General features: G+C 45.4%; 1 protein-coding gene across 4 annotated transcripts in view; it reads right to left on the bottom strand.

The window, feature by feature from the left end:
- Window positions 1–21418, bottom strand: part of MIPOL1 (mirror-image polydactyly 1) — a 359424-nt gene that overhangs the window by 76787 nt on the left and 261219 nt on the right. For all 4 annotated transcript variants that reach the window (XM_019488729.2, XM_059723064.1, XM_019488733.2 and 1 more), the window contains one exon: window positions 17444–17538. In XM_019488729.2, the coding sequence (XP_019344274.1) occupies window positions 17444–17538 (95 nt within the window). The remainder of the gene's footprint in view (window positions 1–17443; window positions 17539–21418) is intronic.

The raw sequence follows: 21418 nt of genomic DNA, 5'->3' as shown, positions 1-21418 counted from the left end.
GGTAGAAACTGCTGTTTGGCATGGGGGAAAGTGGCCCCTCCCCCTCGCCACCACCAGGCAGTTTTTGCTGTGGTTGCCCGGAGGCCGTGCTGCACCAAGCTGTGGTATGGTTCCTTCACTGCTGCCTCTGGGCTGCCCAGCCCAGCAGCAGTGACAGTGTGGAACAGCTTCAGGGCAGTTCACAGGTGGTGGTGAAGGAGCTGCAGCACAGCTTGGCACAGTGCAGGCTCTGGGCAGCTGCAGCAAAAACTACCCAGTGGTGATGAGGAGGAGGGGCCACTTTCCCTCACACTGAGCAGCAGTTTTTGCCCAGCAGCTGCTGCTCCACCCCGATCCGCGAGCCCAGAACAGGTGCTGGGGCCAGGCTGAGCTGTGGTGGCTCAGGACAAACTGCTGCTTAGCATGGGGGAAAACCACCCCTCCCGTTACTGGCACTTCTTGGTGCAGTCACTCAGAGCCCATGCAGGGCTGCCCTGCATCTGTTCTCCACTGCTGCCCTATGGGGCAGCCCATTGGTGACAGTGAAGTGGTAGACATGCAGGACAGCCCCCACGGGCTCCAAGTGACTGCACCAGGAAGTGCTGGCAGTGGGAAAGGGAGGGGCTGCTTTCCCTCACAATGCTGGACATCAATTTGTCCCACACTACAGCTGCTCAGCCCAGATGGGTGAGCGCAGAGCATGCAGGGTCGGGGCTGTGTGCACTGCTCCCCACCTGTACCACGGGTCTGGGGTGGGGCGGACTGGGAGTGAGCGGACACACGGGAACCAGTGACAGCTGCATGGGAGTGCAGGGCCTGCACAGGTGTCCTGGGGCCAGTGCCAGTGGGTTCCAGAGTGGGGTGGCAGGAGCGCCAGGTCCATGCCAGTTCCCCTCTCTCTCTGCTGGCACAGCCCAGCCCACCTCCATAGACCCCTGCCAGCCCACACATCACACTTCTGCTGCCCCATTCTGGGCCCCACCAACGCTGGCCCTGGAACACTGGCTCAGGCCTTGTGCTCCCAAATGCCCACTCGCTTCCACTCCCCCTTGCCCCCGCTTCCCCCCCTTCCTGCCTGCCAGCCCACTGCTCCTGCACCATGTGGGTCCTGGCTGCATGGCTGGACCGTGGGACTCAGCAGGAGCTGGCCCAGTCCCAAGGACTGAGGCAATCAGCCATGGTCCTCCCCTGCCTCCCACTCCTCCCCCCACTCTTACCTGAATTTCCCGCTCCGGTGCAGGGAGGCATGAACAGCCCCACAGTCCCAGGCCAGAAGCCTCTGGTAGGCAGGGGCTTCCGGCTGGGTGGGTGTAGGGGGGTGGGGCCAGGCAGACCTTGCTGTTGTAGGGTCCTGCCATGGTTTCCCCTGGGTCCTACTGCCCCTGTCATCTTTAACAGGCAGCCAGGGGCAGATAAATATTAATTTTCTAAACTTTTAGGCGCCCTGTGGGCCAGATAGAATGGCTTGGCAGGCCAGATCTGGCCCATGGGCCATATTTTGCCCACACCTTCCAACAGAGTGGCACGGTGCCAGCACCACCTGTGGCGGGCATGGCCTGGCGCAACATCAGGGAATGAGCCTTTGGGAAAGACTAGGCTGCTCTTGCTGTCACCTGGGGTCCTGGCATTGCATGCAGGGGACACACATCAGGCTGGCCCAGGTTCTGTTTACATGGAGCCAGCCCAGCCCAATGGCGTGTGGGGCACTTGGAGGCAGGACCTGGGCTGGCCTGATGTGAGGCTCTTGCATGTGGTGCCGGGACCCTGTGTGACAGCAAGAGCTGCCCAGTCCTGTCTAAAGGTGTACACCCCTGGGCCAGGCCGCACCGGACCCACCACCATGTGGCACAGGTGGTGCTGGGTCTCAGGTTGCTGGGGCCATGCTATGCTGCAGGGGAGCTCTGCCAGCAGTGGGTCCTGAGTGCCTGACAGCTGTTGCTGCTACTACAGGGGGGCTGTGTACTGTGCTGGGGGGGGCTGGGTTCCCACTCCTCCTGACCAGTCCCTCACCCCCACACAGTCCCCCCACAATCCACCTACAAACCCCATACCACCCCCACAACCCTGGACAGGTTGGACAAGTGGGCAGAAAACAACAGAATGCAGTTCAACAAGGAGAAATGCAAAGTGCTGCACCTAGGGAGGAAAAATGTCCAGCACACCTACTGCCTAGGAAATGACCTGCTGGGTGGCATGGAAGTGGAAAGGGATCTTGGAGTCCTAGTGGACTCCAAGATGAACATGAGTCGGCAGTGTGACGAAGCCATCAAAAAAGCCAATGGCACTCTATCATGCATCAGCAGATGCATGACGAATAGGTCCAAGGAGGTGATACTTCCCCTCTATCGGGCGCTGGTCAGACCGCAGTTGGAGTACTGCGTACGATTCTGGGCACCGCGCTTCAAGAGGGATGCGGATAACCTGGAGAGGGTCCAGAGAAGGGCCGCTCGTATGGTTAAGGGCCTACAGACCAAGCCCTACGAGGAGAGACTAGAGAACCTGGACCTTTTCAGCCTCCGCAAGAGAAGATTGAGAGGTGACCTTGTGGCTGCCTATAAGTTCATCATGGGGGCACAGAAGGGAATTGGTGAGGTTTTATTCACCAAGGCGCCCCCGGGGGTTACAAGAAATAATGGCCAGAAGCTAGCAGAGAGCAGATTTAGATTGGACATTAGGAAGAACTTCTTCACAGTTCGAGTGGCCAAGGTCTGGAACAGGCTCCCAAGGGAGGTGGTGCTCTCCCCTACCCTGGGGGTCTTCAAGAGGAGGTTGGATATGCATCTAGCTGGGGTCACCTAGACCCAGCACTCTTTCCTGCCTATGCAGGGGGTCGGACTCGATGATCTATTGAGGTCCCTTCCAACCCTAATATCTATGAAACCCCCCACCCACATACCCAGTCACAAACCCCAAACCTCCACACAAACCTCACCCCCACAAACCCCCCAATTCTCCCCCACAAACCTCACCCCACACCCCTTCCTCACCCCCAAACTCTACACCCCCCCCTCCCCAAATCTCACACCCTCAGTGTCCAGTCAGCCAAATGGGATGGGATGGGAATTGCTGGCAGGAGCCATGGCTGCAGGGGCAACTACCACACTGCAGCCCTGCCCTGTGCTAACACAAGTGCTGGTACATGCAGCCCCAGCCTTGGGCGGTGGGCAGAAAGTCCTGGCCCCAGGAGCCACTTGGGGGTGTGATGTGCTGTGGGGAGAGATGGAGGTGGAGCAGGGGTGTGTGAGAGAGAGAAAGAGAGAGAGAGATGGGAATCAGGGATGGGGGAGGCTCTGGGTAGAAGAGGCCACCAGAGCCAGGTATAGAGCCCCCGCCCCCCCCCCCAGGGCAGCCTGTGCAGGGGGAGACTGGCTTGGAAGGGAAAGTACTTGCCCAAGCCAGTCCCTGACCCCCACTCAAGGGCTTACCAAGAACATCATAGGGATTGCTGGGGCCTGGGCACAGGCACAGGGAACAGAACAGCAAGGGCTGACACTGAGCCACAAAGCAGCAGGTGGAACAGCTGCAGCTGGATTTGTGTCCTGGTGCTGGGATGGAGCTGCTGCCAGGAGAGAGCTACTAGAGGCAGGCAGGGGCTGCAGGTCAAGAGTGGGGAGCACTGGTTCTGGGGCGGGGGTTGCAGATTGAGGGAGAGGGGCAAGGGCAGGGGCAGGGCACTGGCATATCACTGCTACTCAGCACCCCATATCCTGGTGAGAAAAGGGGGCAAGGGGAGCTCTGATTTTTCTACGATAAAAAAAGTGCAGACAAGGTGGCTGACCTGACCATTTGGGGCTAGGAGGACATACTTTGACAGTTCAAAGCGGGCCACTGCAATGAGCACATCTTCCAGGAGATAGCTGCCCAGATGGCAGAGTGGGGGCACCAGAAGACATAACAGCAGTGCCACATGAAGGACAGCTGTGCAGTCATGGCCCACTGACAGCTGATCCAGAGGTGCAGGAAGCTCTGTTATAGTGCCCATACCACAACCCAGGTAGCTGTGCGGTCCTTGTCTGGGTCTGGCAGGTATGCAGCCATGGGGCTGAACATCCAAGGGGGTGGATGCTGTCACAGGTGCAGGTCACAGCCAGGCACCAGCCTCCACTGCCAGACTGCTGCAGTGGGTAGAGGGTGCAGGGGCCACTTTAGGTTAGGGCTACTTCAACAGTCTAGATGGCACAAGGGGCTAGTGTCCCAGATACCAACTGGCTGGGCCTCAGAAGCTCCTGAGGGCAAGTAGCCCTGAGCTGCTTACCAGTACAACTTTATATACTACTGGGGTCAGCACCCGTGGGGAGCCTCTAGCTCCCCCTGGCGGAAGATCTGGGAGAAGCTGGGCAGGGTCAGTTTGCCTCAAGTGGCACAATTTGCCCCACACCAAAGTGCATGTTCAGCCAAATTCATGCTGAGGCACAAATCTCTGGCACAAATCTGTGCTGCTGCTGTTTGAGCTGCAGCAAGTGCATGTGCCTGCATCTGTGGATGTGCCCACTAGATGCATTGACACAAGGTGCTTACTACAGAGTTCCCTAATTAGCTCCACAGTAAAGCATCACTATCTACATAAGCAGTGCTATTAGGCTGGAGTAAACTAATTAACTACACTGAAGGATAGTACTACCCAACACATGTACTATTCTATGGCAGAGTTATTTACTCTGCTGAAACACACAAGGATGCTACAATGCAGGGTTAGCTGGCAGGCAGCCCCTCATTGTAACACCCTCGTGCTCCAGCCAGCTTCTCTGCAGCATGTTGAAATGGGCAGCAGCAGTCCCAGGCTGGCAGGCTGACCTCACAAGAACCCTGCCAGTAGGGGCTGAGCTGCCTTGGCTCAATGTGCTGCAGTCCAAGGCGCGCATGTAAACACTGCACTTGGGAGCAATAAACTCTGGCACTAACTGTGCTATTTATTGCTTCAAATTAATTTTACATGTACATGAGTCCACTGAAGCCAATCCTACATGTTTATTGAAAATCATCACACATTCATGAACCAAGTTGCCCTCCCAGTACTGTCTTTGGTTATAGTGACATAATTTTCAAGAATTGTGTAGTATGTAATTCCCTGCAGTCTGACTTGCAAGCACCCATAGAACTCAGCAGCCACATACCAACAAAGATAGCCATAGTAAAATTCAAAATCTCATCCTAAACTAACAGGTGTTTTGGAGAAATGTCTGCTTGTTAGACTATCTAATATAAAATAAATAGTTTTTTCCCCTGCTAATTTGAGCAGTCCAATGGTTTGGCATTTTCAAAATTTCAATGAAAAACTTTTTATAGTATTTTGGTGAACATTTTAAATTATTTTTTCATTAGTGTTAATATTCTCCTACCTTAATAAACATTTTGGTTTTGGACCTCACTTACTACATTATAAATAGCATCCTTAAATTATCAGGATGCTATCAGGTGGTTGATATAACTACATGATATCAGAACTTTCCTAAATTCTACATTTGAGCCTAGTCTTAACTTATCATATATTAACTTACCATATATTTCAAGAAGGGGAGGAAGGAGGACCTGGGCAACTATAGGCCAGTCCGTCTCACCTCCATCCTTGGCAAAGTCTTTGAAAAAATTATCAAGGCTCACATATGCGAGAGCCTGGCTGGACAAATTATGCTGAGGGGAAACAAGCACGGGTTCGTGGCAGGCAGATCATGCCTGACTAATCTAGTCTCTTTTTATGACCAGGTTACGAAATGCCTGGACACAGGAGGAGGGGTGGATGTTGTATACTTAGACTTCAGGAAGGCCTTCGGTATGGTATCCCACCCCAAACTGGTGAACAAGTTAAGAGGCTGTGACTTGGATGACTACACAGTCTGGTGGGTGGCGAACTGGCTGGAGGGTCGCACCCAGAGAGTCGTGGTGGATGGGTCGGCTTTGACCTGGAAGGGTGTGGGCAGTGGGGTCCCGCAGGGCTCGGTCCTTGGACCGATACTCTTTAATGTCTTCATCAGCGACTTGGACGAGGGAGTGAAGTGTACTCTGTCCAAGTTTGCAGATGACACAAAGCTATGGGGAGAAGTGGACACGCCGGAGGGCAGGGAACAGCTGCAAGCAGACCTGGACAGGTTGGACAAGTGGGCAGAAAACAACAGAATGCAGTTCAACAAGGAGAAATGCAAAGTGCTGCACCTAGGGAGGAAAAATGTCCAGCACACCTACAGCCTAGGGAATGACCTGCTGGGTGGCACGGAAGTGGAAAGGGATCTTGGAGTCCTAGTGGACTCCAAGATGAACATGAGCCGGCAGTGTGATGAAGCCATCAGAAAAGCCAATGGTACTTTATCATGCATCAGCAGATGCATGACGAATAGGTCCAAGGAGGTGATACTTCCCCTCTATCGGGCGCTGGTCAGACCGCAGTTGGAGTACTGCGTGCAATTCTGGGCACCGCACTTCAAGAGGGATGCGGATAACCTGGAGAGGGTCCAGAGAAGGGCCACTTGTATGGTTAAGGGCCTGCAGACCAAGCCCTACGAGGAGAGACTAGAGAAACTGGACCTTTTCAGCCTCCGCAAGAGAAGGTTGAGAGGTGACCTTGTGGCTGCCTATAATTTCATCATGGGGGCACAGAAGGGAATTGGTGAGTATTTATTCACCAAGGCCCCCCCAGGGGTTACAAGAAATAATGGCCACAAGCTAGCAGAGAGCAGATTTAGATTGGACATTAGGAAGAACTTCTTCACAGTTCGAGTGGCCAAGGTCTGGAACGGGCTCCCAAGGGAGGTGGTGCTCTCCCCTACCCTGGGGGTCTTCAAGAGGAGGTTAGATAACCATCTAGCTGGGGTCATCTAGACCCAGCACTCTTTCCTGCCTATGCAGGGGGTCGGACTCGATGATCTATTGAGGTCCCTTCCGGCCCTAACATCTATGAATCTATTAGATATAGTGATAACTGCCCTAAGTAGCCCCATTTCAAGATTATGAATAGCAATGTAGACACCCAAGTGCATCTTAATTAGAGGGCAAGCGTCCACCGGTTTGATGCCCATCTAAGGTCATAATTTCACTGAAGACAGTGCACAAATTACAGGCTAATATGGCTGCTGTTTGTTTTAAAGGACTAGAACACCTCATCCTCTAGGACAGGACTGTCCAACTGGTGGCCCACAAAGGGTAAACTGGTGGCCCATAGACTCCAACCCAACTGCCACTCTACCCATTATTTTTGTGGTGGCAACTGCTGGGGTCTCCAGGCTCCCACTCCCTCCTCTGGCTTCTGGTTTCTCTGTGGGATGGGGCAGTGCAGTGGGAAGGAGTCAGGCTTCCTATGCTGAGTGTGGGGTGGGGAAGGGTGGTGGGCTGGGCATGCTGTATACTCAGGAAAGGAGAAAGACAGGTTGACTGTAGGCTGCCTGTACAACATGTACAGCCAGGGGGAGCTGGAATGCCCACGTGATATATGTGACTGGGAGTCAGAGGCTGTGAGTGCAGCAGTGGGGGGCAGAGCTGAGTTGCCCAGGCTGGGACGGGGGAAGGAGAAAGGAGAGAATTAGCAGGGGTCAGCCCCCAGGGTGGGAGACCCCTGGGTCTACAGCCTATGCTGCTTGTGGTCTCTAAATGCACAGAATTTGGACAGCCCAGATCCAGGACATATCACCAGGACATTCTTAAAGATGAGCAGGCTGGATTTTAGTGAGAATATAGGACCTGTGATCAAATTCTAGTGCTGGCTACTTGTATAAAAGATGGCTTCAGAAAAAGCTTAAGACTATTGCCAAGCTTAACAGCAGCCCATCATCCCATTTGGTACACCAGTCTTTTTGTCAAAATGATGTAGTTAGTCCAGCGGCAATGCGTAGGGGTTGCACAGGGGTGCACATGCACCTCCTGAGAGTACCGGTGCATCCCCTGTCAGGCTGTGCTCCCTGTTTGGGTGGCAGGCAGGGGGGCAGGTGGGAGGACCAGTGCCTCGCCCCCCCCCCCCCCCGAGCACTGGTCAGAGAATGGAACAGCCAGCAAAAGTGGCCATGCAACTTGCAGAAGTGGTCATGGGACTTCCAGAAGCAGTGCAGCTGCTTTTTGTTGAGTGAGATCGGCCACAGGGGGAACCCCACCCCCCTATTGCTGACTGGTGTCAGGGGGGGCATGTGCTCCCCCTAACTCAAGAGGCACCAGTCAGCCATGACTTAGTTTGAAGTCAAGTAGAAGGCAGCATAGTTTTGTACCTTACAGACTTACCATGGTGTGTGTGTACATATAGACACATTGTACAAATATACAAGTATAAATGTCTGTGTGTATAGTGGTTTGTAAATTCCCTTTGAGGATCAGGCCTGAGACACTGGAGACAGATGGTGTTCTGTTCTTGTCTTTGATGGATTTTTGGTGTGCACTTATTCTGGTGTGCAGTTGTTGCATGGTGTTGCCACGTATTTTCCATCAGGGCACCTGGTGTTTGGGAGGGTGGGCCACACACCAAACACGGGAGGTGCCATGGTCTCTCAGCCTGGCCAGTACCCCTCTACCCCCCAATTTGGCACACGGGGCCCATGGCCCCCTCCCTGCCCCTCACCCATCACTATACCACCGAGTGGGAGAGTGATGGCAGTTAACTCCACCATGAAATTTATGGACCTGTAGGGAACCATACAGGATGGATGACATACCTTCACAGGCTGGATCTGGCCTCCAGGCTGGGGGTTGTGCACAACTGTATCTGCTTTGATCCCACTGACTGGAACACACACCTTAAGGATCCCTATAATTACAATACAATCCCAAAATTGTAGCTACTCAAATCAACAAAGCCAGACTCAGACCTCACTCTGATTTGCTACAATACCAACCCCAGGAGAAGGAAAACAGATTCCTTCTGATTGTCACCTACAGCATCTGGCATGATCACTTTAGACATACCATTAATGCCCTTCCTGGAAAAGGATATCCATCTTAAAGTAGTCATGGGGGACAAACCTGTCCTGGCTTACAGGCAGCCCCGTCAACCTCAGAAGGTACATCTCAGGCAACAGACTTCCTAGTTCTCAGTTTCACTGAGATGCCAGGCCTTGCAACAGAACCAGATGTTCTGTGCCCCAACATTGATACAGACCACATCATTTCTGGATGGAAAAATATTGATATGAAGTTCATTCACTTTCAACTTTACTAATGTCAGATATGCCACCACCTGCTCACAGTGCTTTTCTGCTGGCCGCACTGGGCAGATGGGACAATCCCTTCGTGAAAGGATGAATTAATACTTCTCTGACATCAGCTATAGAAAGACATGCAGGCCAGTGGCAGAATATTTTAAACTCCCTGGACACTCCATTGATGACCTGAGAGTGGCTTCTTAGGAAGCAAAACTTTAAGAACTTATTTGAATGGGAAATCAAATCTCGTTACTTGGATTAGCTTCTGTGATTCCTTTGTTTTTTTTGGGGTAATTGCTTGTAAGTTTGCCTCTCCCAGGACTGTTCCTCCTCCCCTCTCTCCCTCTCCCTTGTGCCTACTATGTTTACATTCATGGGTGACTGGTACCACCTTAGTCAGGTAGAGCATGTGTCTCCCCCAGCAACCAGTCAGCAACAGGGGGGGGAGTCACCCACAGCCAATCTCATCGACCAGGGGGGAGGCCCTCCTCAGCCAATCCTGTGGACTGGGGTGGGAGGAGTCCAGAAGTGGCCACGGCACTGCATCTGGTTCTCCCACTTCTCAGCCAGTGCTCGCAGGGGGGGCACCAGTGCTCCTGCCCATCACCTAAGCGAGGAGCACAGCCAGTCAGGGGGTGCACCAGCACTCTCAGGGGGTGCACGTGCACCCCCGTGTACTGCCTACTCACCACCACTGTTTACATCTGTGTCTCCTTCTTGCACACTGCTTTGCACATGCCCTTTCACAGCATCTGATGAAGTGAGTTTCAGTTCGCAAAAGCTTTTGCTTCTTTATATCTACTTTGCTTTGCTACATGTGCATGACAGGAAGTGTGCACATTAGATTCCATTGCACCTTATTGCTGGTTGGATAGGGAGGGGCAATTCCAGGCTCCCCATACACCAGCAAGCTCCCATGGTTGGGAGCCTCACATGTCCCGGTTGGGAGCCTCACAGCCACAATGCACCTTATGTACCCTTGGGGCTGAAGGATTGCTACTGCAGCAATCCTCCCTGCCCCAGGGTTGCATGGAAACCCCTGGGTCCAGAGGATAGCCACAAAATGATCTCCTCACCCTGGAGCTGAAGGATCATTGTGATCCTCCAGCTCTGGGGGTTTCCCTGCACGCAGAGCCCTAGGAATCATGGCAGCTGCAATCCCTAGGACTCAGGAGTGCGGGAAACCCCCAGAGCCTGGGGATCATGGCTACTGCGATCCCTACGACTTGGGAGTGTGGGAAACCCCTGGACCCTGGGGACTGTGACTGCTGTGATCCTTAGAGCTTGAGGGTTTTATGCTGGGCATGGTGCACCCCTGTGGCTGGGGCCCTGTCAGCCCCACAGGGGAGACCCTTCTACATGTGTAGATTAAAGCTTGATGGCAACCAGCTATAAAGTTAGTACACATTTTCAAGGCCTATCTTTATAGCTGGTTGGAGCTTTTTATTGTGTGATCTTTTTACTTATTTATCTCTGCACATATAGCTGTTCTCCTGGTAACTGTGCAATTAACCAGTTAATTGTGCAATACCTGTAACATGTAAAGGGAGGCTCAGTTTTACTAAGGTAGGTGGTAGATCCTACAGAACTGCTTTTCCATGATAGGTGATTTGGGGTGCACAAGGGAAATAAACACATGAAGATGACAAATCTCTAATAAGGCTCTGTGCTAGTACTCATATTATTGAACCTGCACATCAACAAACTTCCATTTACTCACAGAAGTAATCTACCCAGACAACATCTGCTTCAGGAGCCAAGTCAGGTCATTCTCTGACCCAGATGCCATGTTAATTGCTGATATGATCAAGCTAGCTAAATACTGCAGCAGGAGGTGTATTCAACTGAGTTCAAACAAAAAAAGTGACAAGAACGTTGCATTTGCACAATGCTTCCATTACCCACAAACTAAATGTAATTCTAAATGGGCAGTCTCTGAAACATGAGCCACATCCGGTTTACATTGGCGTGACCGTAGATCTGACTTTGATCTTTCATGAACACTCAAATAAAAGAGTTTCTAAAGAGAACTTGTAATAATCCCAGTAAATTGCCTGGTCAGCCTGGGGAACATAACTCACGTGCTCCAATGTCCTTGGCTCACCATCTACTATTCAATGTCAGAATACTCTACACTAGTTTGCACTAGTTTGGTGCTTTTTATTACACATACTCCTTGGTCATGTGCAATAACATTTAATCTATATGCCTCACCTCAGAAATGCTGTGTCCTACCTCACTACCATCATTGCTAGTGTTAAGCAATGTAGTGTCACAGTGTCACTTCAGAACATTTATGGCACAACTCTCAAACTATTAGAGAACTTCTGTGACAATCCAGATTTACTATTCTAGGTGGATCCCTTCAATTCATCTGCAATTTGCTTGTCATTGAGGCAAGCCCTGTACTGCAACAGGCTAGATCAGAACAGCAGTTATGCCAACAGATGAAACTCCCTATACAACCTAACAATGCCCTCCTCACCATATACATCTTTTGTTATATCAAAGAAAAATACCTTAAAATGCATTAAGGCTAGTGTCAATCACTCAACTTTTCAGAAATCCCTGAATTTAGGTTGCTTCTCTAATTTGATTTGGTCATCAGGTGAATACATATATTACATGCTAGCTTTAATTACATGATCATATGCTACTTCATTTTCTGAAGGACTTTAATCTGGAGCAGAGGAAGACCTGACCACAAGCTTCCCTTCTATTTTCCTTCACAGTCAGCTCTGAAAAGGCCCAAATTCCCAACCAACTATGCAGCTATCTACTTACAGACTTGAAATCTGGCATTTTCAGATTTATTAATATTCTTGAGGAAGTTGAACAGAAAATTCTAAAAGCAACTCTGCCGCACCATATGAAATACTATTTCAGTTTATTTGATGAATGTGTCTTTGAATGAAAATAAAGGGACTTGATTGTACAAAACTGACAGATTTTGCAATTGAAAATTATGCAGTGGAAAGAAATATATACGATCAAATTCAAACAGTAGAGCCATCTGACAAGATGATAGTAATGTAACACTCCTACATACTTCAGAACTGATTATTCTAATACATCCTTCTTGGGTCACCCAAGTTTCTATGATTTGCATTAATCCTCAGGCTAAAGAATACAGTTGTGAAAGAATTACAATAGCTAAGTTGGGAACACTATAGCTCCTAACTGTTATGCAAATTGTGGCTTCAGACGTACATTTTCAAGTTACGCACCAGAAACTGAAATTTGGCTTTTGAGCCACAATATAAAAAGAACAAACACAGAGGCAGGGAACTTGCCTAACTTCATTCTGAGCCAACTTTCCTTGGCTTCTACAACTGAATTAGATCCTGATTTTTTTCATATCTCTTCTCTTTTAAAGGAGACTGAAATTAAGGTTTTGCTGACCCTGACTTTCAGAAAACTGACACTTATGCTGAAATGCATGAGCAGCCTTTGTCCTTCAAAAAATATTTTTAATTTGCTTTTGGAAGGCTATGTTCTTTTCCTCCATGAAACTCCTTTTCTGCTGGGTACTGTTTTGTATCTCATCTATAGGGGAGCACAACCTACAATAGAGGCTTCTGACAGAGAAAAAAGACTAATGTCTTCAAACAGCAGCTACCACATGGCAATATTGCTCTCAGAGAGGCAGTACTGTGCACATGTTCAGTGCCAGTTAGGTTATAAAGCCTCCCATGAGAGGTGAATTAACTCCTCTCTTTCATATTTCACATGAAGCCAACTGCCTTTGTCCTCCTTCCTCGTGGCCCTTTGATGTGCTGGAGGGGAAGCAAGGTCAAGGGGGTTGTACAAGCAAGTTTCTTCTTTCCCAGATTCTCCTTGTGTGCAAAAGTGGGGTACTCAGTACTTCCCCTGCCCTTTTGTGACTAGGGTCATAGGTGGAAAAAATCACCTTTATGTAAGTATATGAACATATACCCACTCCCAACTAGATAAACATACCTACACGGAATCACTGCACACTATGTGGTAGCATATGTGTTAACATTGGGCCATGTTACTTTTCCCCAAATTTCCTGCTCTTGAGTCAACTCATTATTTGAAACAACCAAGTTTCCTTTACAGTTGCAGAGGAAAACTTGAAAATAGGAACATGTGTTCCTCACACACTGTCCCTGTGCCATTGTTTGCCATATCCCCTGCTCTTGTCAGGAGCCCTTTGTATCTATCTTCTGCTTTCCGCAGCCTGCAGTTCTCCTTGTGTCAGAATCCCCCATTCTCTCCTTTCTGCCACAGTGCTGTCCCCCATCTATGCTTTACTTCTCCCTTTTCCCTCCCATTATTCCCATCATTTTCATTTTTCGTTCTTGGGAGAAAGTCTTTCAGGATATCAACATCTTTGAAGTGTTGGGAGAATTGGCAGAGCTGAGATGAGGGGGTATGCTGTCATGTTAGAAATTGTTAAAGGGTGATTCTTTGATCTGTGCTAGAGATGGATGGCTCTGGTACACAGATGGGCTCCACATGTTTGTCATTTCCCTTTTCTAGTTTTTCCAAATGTCAACCAAAATAAAGACAGCTCTGTACAGTGATATCTAGAATATTCTCTGAAATATTTAAATTGATGAGATACTACCATTCAATTGCATTACAGATAACACAAAAGCAGATAAAGAAAGAAATGCTAAGGTTGAGTATTAGGTTTCTTTTTGCGTGGCCAAAAATAAACTTAAATGTATTTTTCTTTTAATTTCATCATTTCAAGCTGATCTTATTGTGTTTTTTTAGGACTAGCCAGTGGTTTTTGAAGACTTGGAAATGCCAGTTCTGTATCTCTTAAATACCTTGGCCACTTTCACTTGCGCTCTGTTCCCCAATACATCGCCCGCATGGCAGAGTTCTAACATTCCAAATAGCTGGCGTTCAAATAAAACCAGCCTTCTACCATTTTCTTTCCTTTCTTAATTCCCAAATTTGGGATTCTTTCCTCACTTCTTGCTTTCTGCCTTAAAAAAGATGCTATCCAAAATTAGCTATATTTTTTAGTGTCAGATCAATTCATATGATACCTCACAATTTTTTGCAAAATGACATAACCAATTTCTAACATCTGAGAAAGGAGACCTTACTTCTTCAGTGAAACACAAAAAAAGAGGTCTAGCCCTGGCAGGATGCAAGGTAATGAAAGTAAAATTAGTTAATGTTATGTATAGACAAGCAGTTCTAGAAGATCCTTGTGATCCCTCCCAACCTTTCGATACTATGACTATAGTTTACTTGTAAAGGTTTTTTAACTATATTAGCTGTACATTTTCCTCAAAGAACCTGTTGGACTCATGGTAACTAGTCTGATTATAGTGGGTCAGAGGAAAAAAGTAGCATTAATAGATATTTTAAAAACTCTTAATATGTTACACATGCAGTATACAAGAGTCTGTTATCAAGATTTTACTGATGTTCTAGTATTAGCTTGAGAAGATCTGCAAAATATACTCATTGTTTTAGTATCTTCAAAGCATTAGTGGTTTTCAAATTCAAAGAATTGCTTCAAATCCCCAAACATTTCAAGTTAATGCATATGCATATTTCTTTTTTGTATGTGTAACTGTGCTCGTCTCCACGGTTTGGTCACTTCCTTAGAAAGTTTGATGTCAGGGCTGACACAGGCCAACATAAACTGGAAGCTTTTAAAGAACAAGGGGGGTATGAGAGCGACAAGAGGGGAAGATTTTTAGAGAATGTTTTCAAAATGCTTTTCTTGGTGTGCATTTTTTACATTCAGCCATGGGAGTGAAACAGAGTAAGAGGGAGAGAGGTTTGTAAATGGCTCAAAATCTTAACATTTTTGCTAAGCTTTCAAGTAAATTTTACATTGTGCCAAGGTTGTAATTTTCCTTTTTTTTTCCCCCTCCTGTATAGCTCTTCCTTATTTTACTACATAAAAATGAGAGGCAAAAAAGTTAATGTCATACTCCCAACTCACCTCCCGATGAACCTGCGTTCCATGTGATAACAGAAAACTTCATATGTGGGATTACTATCAACTACACCAGACTGTACGTTGGGAAAACTAGACGCACCCTCCAGCAAAAAATTATAGAACATTAAAGTACTAGTATCAGTTATTAGGCATATTAAATCTTGTTTTGTTGGCAGCACACAGTAGGATTTAGTTAGTGTTTAATTATTTCAGTTTGCATCTTCTCTCAACAATAGGAAATATAAGGAAGCATTGAAAATCAGCAGAGACTTAGGCATACTTTTTATTAGAGAAGAGGATGTCATTATTATGCCGGCTGAGCCTTGGAATGTAGTGTTACTGGTTTGTGACCCAAAAAGAAAAAAAAAAAGATCATGTACTGAACATGACTCTGACTGCTGTAAGTTTTAAAAGCTCTTCCTTAGAGTAGTTTTTCAGGCCTAGTTTAATACATCTGGCTAGTCACCACAGTGTGAGTTCTTTTATTTCCCAAAGAGAAACAGAGGTGAAAATGCAGAAATTTTCGATTTAACATCCTGGAATAAATTTAAGCTCTTTTTATTCTTTATTATTATTTTGACTTTTGCAAAAGTGTTATTGTACTCTTAAAAGCTGTTTTACAAGCTTTTCTGGATGACACATATGTATGCATCGGGAACCCAGCTCTAAATGTACTAGAAAAAACAATGCTTTGGGACATAAAGGTATAAAGAAAATTACAAAGCCTTTTACTCTAACCTTATAAAAGGATCTATAACCTAGTTACTAATGACACCAAAAACTCTCAGACAAGATGATGATATTTTTATTCAAATATACATTTTGAATATATAATGAACAGTCCTTGCAAAGGTGTATAAAGAAATTTCCACTAAATCATTGCCAGTTGAAATTAAAGGCCAGAAGTTAACTATAATACTGATATTTGCAAGTAAGCATGATTCATGTTACAGAGAATTAAGTATTTGTATCAAGAGACCATGGCCTAATAATTGCTGCCATGAAACTTTTTATGTTGGAAAGCAAAGTGTTGTCAGTGAGCTATACGTGCAATAAAAGTTTATGTAAAGGTTTTCTTGAATTTTTGAAACACCATGACAAAAAAATCTAGCTATTTGTACAAATTTGTAAATCATTTTTAATATAATAATTCTGACTTACTAATGCATATCTAGAATTTTTTTATTAAGTGCTGGGCAAATTTGTAAAAAGCAATAGTGAGAGATTGCTTGGAGTTTCCATTAACTTATAATAAAGGGGGAGGTTTTTAAAAATGCCTCCAAGATATAAGAACTCAAGTCATTTCTAAAATGTTTCCCCTAAAATTTTTAATAAATATAAGGAGCATGGGCAGCATTAGGGACTAACAGAAATCTGCACATGTTGTCACCATCTTAACTGTATCATTGTCTGGAAGCACTGAAAACACAAACAATGCACATTCAGTTGTTGCACAATATTTTTATTTGCAACTAATTAGTGCACTGTTTGCTTTAAGTGAAAAAAAGTATTTGTGCTGGACTTGATTATTTCAACAGCTCACATACCTTGTCATAACTATATGCTGAACTTTTAGATTTCTACTTTTCTGCTTGTAATGTAGCCAAAATTTTTGCATCTAACCTGTTGCCATTGCCATAGCCAAATTAATGAGGAAATCAGGATGAAGAGAAAATAGTAACACAACTGCTCTCCATAAAACAACCTAACTCTTTCACCAGACCACACAGAGGTTCCTTTAGAGACTAAACAAATCCAGTGATCCATGGAGGTGTTTGTCATAGCCCTCAGAAACTAAGGAGAGAATGGCTGTCACCTCCATTATATAAAATATAAGAAAGTAAAACATGCATTATGTAGCAATCTAGAGAAGAAAACATTGATCTAGAATTCAGCAGACTTTGCGTTTGTTAAATAAAGCTAAGTGCAAACAAACAACTACAAAATATACTCATAGTCAGTTGGTTCTTTTTGTCCTTACATTTTGAAGTGAATGTGTTGCTGTACCACAAATTTTTATCAAGAATGTTTCAAGATTATTACTGCCAAGAGACAAAAATGACAATAATCATCAGAACTATAAAAATGAAATAGTATTATTAGCCACAGAACTTTTCCTAGAAAAAGATACTTTGTTCAAATAACATTCTTTGATTCATTGACAAAAGACCTTAATCTTAGGGGATGGGACCTAGAAATACCAGTGTGAACTTGGTGAGCAGAAAAGGAGGAAATCTAGAAGAAGAGTTTGTCAACTACATCTTTGGATTTAAGGCTTTGATTCATCAAGATACTAACATATGTTCCTAACACATACCTATCTAATAGGATCATTTCCTCCCTTACAGTTAGGATGCCACACAGAAAATTTCCCCTATAAGTCATTGACTTACAACAGTATGAATTATTTTACCTGTAATAAACTCGCAGAGTCTGGATTTCTTCTACTAGTTTTTGACACTGGTGAACAGCAGCCTCTCTCTCTTGCTGCAGAGTTGCCAACTGCACCTGAAAACAGATAATTGGTAATTATTTTAGAGAAGCCTACTGTAGTCTTTTCAACACAATACAGCAAACGTTGAGTGTCAATTTCAGCTGTATTGCATGTTGTATTATATATAAATTCTATTATTTTGTAACATTGTTCATTTGGTCTTTCAGTAAGACTTTATTTATTTATTCTACTAGTCTAATAGTGTGAAAATAGCATAAACTTTCACTGGATAGTGTTCTAAATATGATCCCTCAAATTCTCTAAAAAACAGTTCTCACCATTCATTTCTTCTTCATTTTATCTTGCTGTTTGTCAACAAACACATTCACATGACATTCAAGGTGATTAACCTTGAACCAAAGTACCAATTTAGAGTGGTAAACATGGGCATTGACCATGCAGTGCTATGGCCTCAGAGAAGATTGGGAGAAATAAATACTCGCATAGGTTTAATGTGGTTCCACAGCTTAATCACCAAGAATTTTAAAAATCCAGTTCTAATAGTGATGGAGAACTCTCAGGAGTATCCAGTGTTCATACAATTTATTTAATAAATCACAGGATGATTAGCTGATTTAACCAGAAATCAGATTGAGCTTGCACTTCATATCCATATCATTTCAATTTTTTTTCTTGCATTGTACAGTGATCAGCTCTTGCAGGTCAATCAAATGCACAACATATAGGACACAAAACCAAAAATACTTGTGCAGCTATCTAATGTATTATATGTGAATTCTGCCACTGGTGGCACCTACCACATTTTTCATACTACAAAAAAGCTTCTCAATGAATTCAAGACTTGATACATGAGAAGAATAAAACATATTATTATTTTAATATTTAGAAGGGCCCCCTTAGCTTTAAAGTAAATAGAAAAAGGCAACGCAACATGACTCCTTAGGCTAGGGACAGCAGTTACACATAAACCGGTTTAAGTGATCAGAAACTGGTTTAAACGTGTAACAAAATAGAAGTTCAGTGCACCTAAATCAGTTTCAAAATGGCGGAAACTGGTTTAAGATAAACCTGGTTAAATGTAGTCAGACTTAACTGATTTGGGTCAAACTGGTTTATGAAACTTCTGTCCCTGACCCCTTCTTGGTTCAAGTTAAATCAGAGTCCCCAGCTTGCTTTCCAGCCCTGGGCTTGGCTATGCTGTCTCTTCCAGCAAAAAAGGGTTGGGGGGCAGGAGGAAGGGACTGCCCCCAACACACACCAGGCAAACCCCAGCTGGGGTCTGGGGCCAGGGAGGTGGGTTAAACCTGCTTTCCCCTGGGTACAGAGCTGCCCTCCTGCTAAACTTACTGAAACTTACTACTGGCTGTGACTGTGGACTACAAATCCCAGAGGCACCTGGAAACAGGAAGAGGAAGTGATGAGCAGCCCTGGAGAGTCCTGCTGCTCTGATTCTGGACTGCAAATCCCTGAAACCTTGGGGGTAGCAGGAAGAGGAAGTGAACACACTGCCAATGCTGGCTATGTGCCAAAGAGCCATGCTCTAGCGCCCCTCCCCCTGCTTCTGGCCTGAGCCACTGTAGGCATGTGGCTGCGTTTCCTGAATCAAAAGTAAATGTGTGTTCAGGTGTTTCTCAGTTTAATTTCTGCAGTTTAGACTAACCTGCAAAGACTGACTCAATTCAGTCTCCCACTGTTTGACTGTTTGTACTTAGCCTTATAGACTAAATTGCTTAACTTCAGAATAATGTGGCTAACTACCTCTCCCTAAAGTAAATGGTGTTAATCTCTCAATTACAATACTTTATAGCTAAAAGGCAATGTACTTGGAACTGGAAATCTGTAACTCCTGGCAATAAGAGGTTAAAATATTCTGCAAGCAAGCCATTTAGGTCCTGAGCCTGGTGCTGCGTATAGCTTTGCAAACAGAATTCACAGAACATAAGAATGTTAGCCAAACCAGGCTATTTTCTATAATTATATTGTACTATAGGTGAAACAACATTCTTAAAAATTGGAAAAACATGCTTGAATCAAAGTAGGTGGTTTGTTCTACAGGCCAATAATTAACATCCTTGCCAATTTGCAGTGTACTGTGAAGTGCGATTGAAATGGTAGACTGGAAGGAAATGTTTGCAGCAGACACACCTACTCTCAGAGAGATTAACGGCTAGTCTCTTTAAAGAAGTATCACAAAAATACCCCTAGCATTCAACTCGCATTTTTCAGGATAAAGGTCAGAAGACATTGAGGCTTGAGACTCTTACTTATGCCAGTTTGTACTGGAATAACTCCACTGATTTCCCTGGGGCTTTACCTGTCTTACTCTACAGAAAATGAGAGGAGAATCAGGCTTGTTAGATTCAATATTCTCAACCACAACAAAAACAGAAAAATAATAAGCATGTTGCTAATCTCCTAGCTGTGCATGCATTTCATTTGGATAGACATTGGGCAACAGGGAGAAAGTAAGAAAAAAATACCAGACTGGGATTTTATCTGTGTGGTATGTCACCATCAGTGTCAGAAGTGCTAGATAAGAAGCCTGCAGTAGTTTAAAAAAACTGAAAGACTTTTAATATATAGTAAATAATTTTATAACATTTTCTATTGAGTTATGAACAAATCCCCAGAGAACTCATGACTAACAATAACTACAGCTATTGGGGATTTTTTTTTTTACAAGATTTTGTTTTCCTTTGCAAATGCTGGTTTGTGGGAAACAAACCTTTTTACAATAATACCAGTTTTGATTAATCAGCGGAGGTGGCTCTCAGGTGTGTGAGGGAGAGATTCTAAGAGTCTCATTTCTGTTTGAAGAATTAATACAAATGTTGACATTTCAAAGTTTTTCACAAAACAATACATTTCTCTTCCAACCAGCTCTAAAAAACAATGGAAAAGGCAGTTTACATTGTAATAGAACAGTTGCACTTAAAAATCTGAATTTAACTTAATCCTCACATACTGGGATTAAAGTAGTTACAACTTTAATAAGGAAACTTAGATGGTGACTTTTCTGCTGTTACGTTTGTTTCAAGATATTTAAGAACGTACTGCTGCATGTCTTTCTAATCCCACAGGTTAGAAAAATACAAGAGTTCAAACAAAGGAATACAAAGAGTAAACAAGCATTTATCCTTTACTAATTACTATGAGGCCAATCCTGATTGCTCTCAACTGCAATCAAAGTCAATGGAAGGTAAGAATATAGAGCATATTACAAGTTTGGGCTTGAGAACGTAAAATATGACTTTCCATGTTGTTTAAATGCTGTTTTTAAGAATTAAGAAGGGGGGAAACATTCCATGAGCTAGTATAGTACAGAAATAGTACTGATGGTTGGGCAACAGAGGTGTGTACTGAACTCCTTCAGCACCCTGGGCTGAGGGAGGTGGGGGATTATCCCAAACACCAGAGAGCAGAGGAAGTGGGGGAATGGAGAGTGGAGTCTTACCTGCCCCTACTCTCCGTACTCTGGTAGCAACTACTACTGATGCAGCTCTTACTGTAGCAGCATGGGCTTAGGCTATTGCAGCTTGGGGACAGACTCGTCACAAACCAGCTGCAGCAGCACCATGGTGCAGGCTCCCTGAATGCTGCTGTGGTGACTCATTCACTCCTTCTCTCCAATATACTACTGAACGCAAGGCTGTGCCTACCTGGCTTTTTATGCCCAGATGGTGCAGAGCTGTACCTCCTGTGGCAGACTCTCAGGGTGGCAGAGGAATGCCATTCTGGTGCTTCCTCTGAGTTAGTGCCCAGAGCTGATGCTCTGCTTGCCCATTCCAGTTATGCTACTGTTTAGAAAGCTGCACCCAGAAAATTCCACAAGTGTCCCTGACAAAGCCAGCCAGGTGTACTGCCAAAGGATGTGGCCTACACAGGGACACAGGATGGATTCAGAGAGCGCCTTTTTAGACCTTACACTGTAAG

Source organism: Alligator mississippiensis, chromosome 2 (genome assembly GCF_030867095.1).
Source record: "Alligator mississippiensis isolate rAllMis1 chromosome 2, rAllMis1, whole genome shotgun sequence".
NCBI lineage: Eukaryota > Metazoa > Chordata > Crocodylia > Alligatoridae > Alligator > Alligator mississippiensis.
Note: the sequence above shows the minus strand (reverse complement) of the source record. Positions and strands in the feature narration are given on the sequence as shown.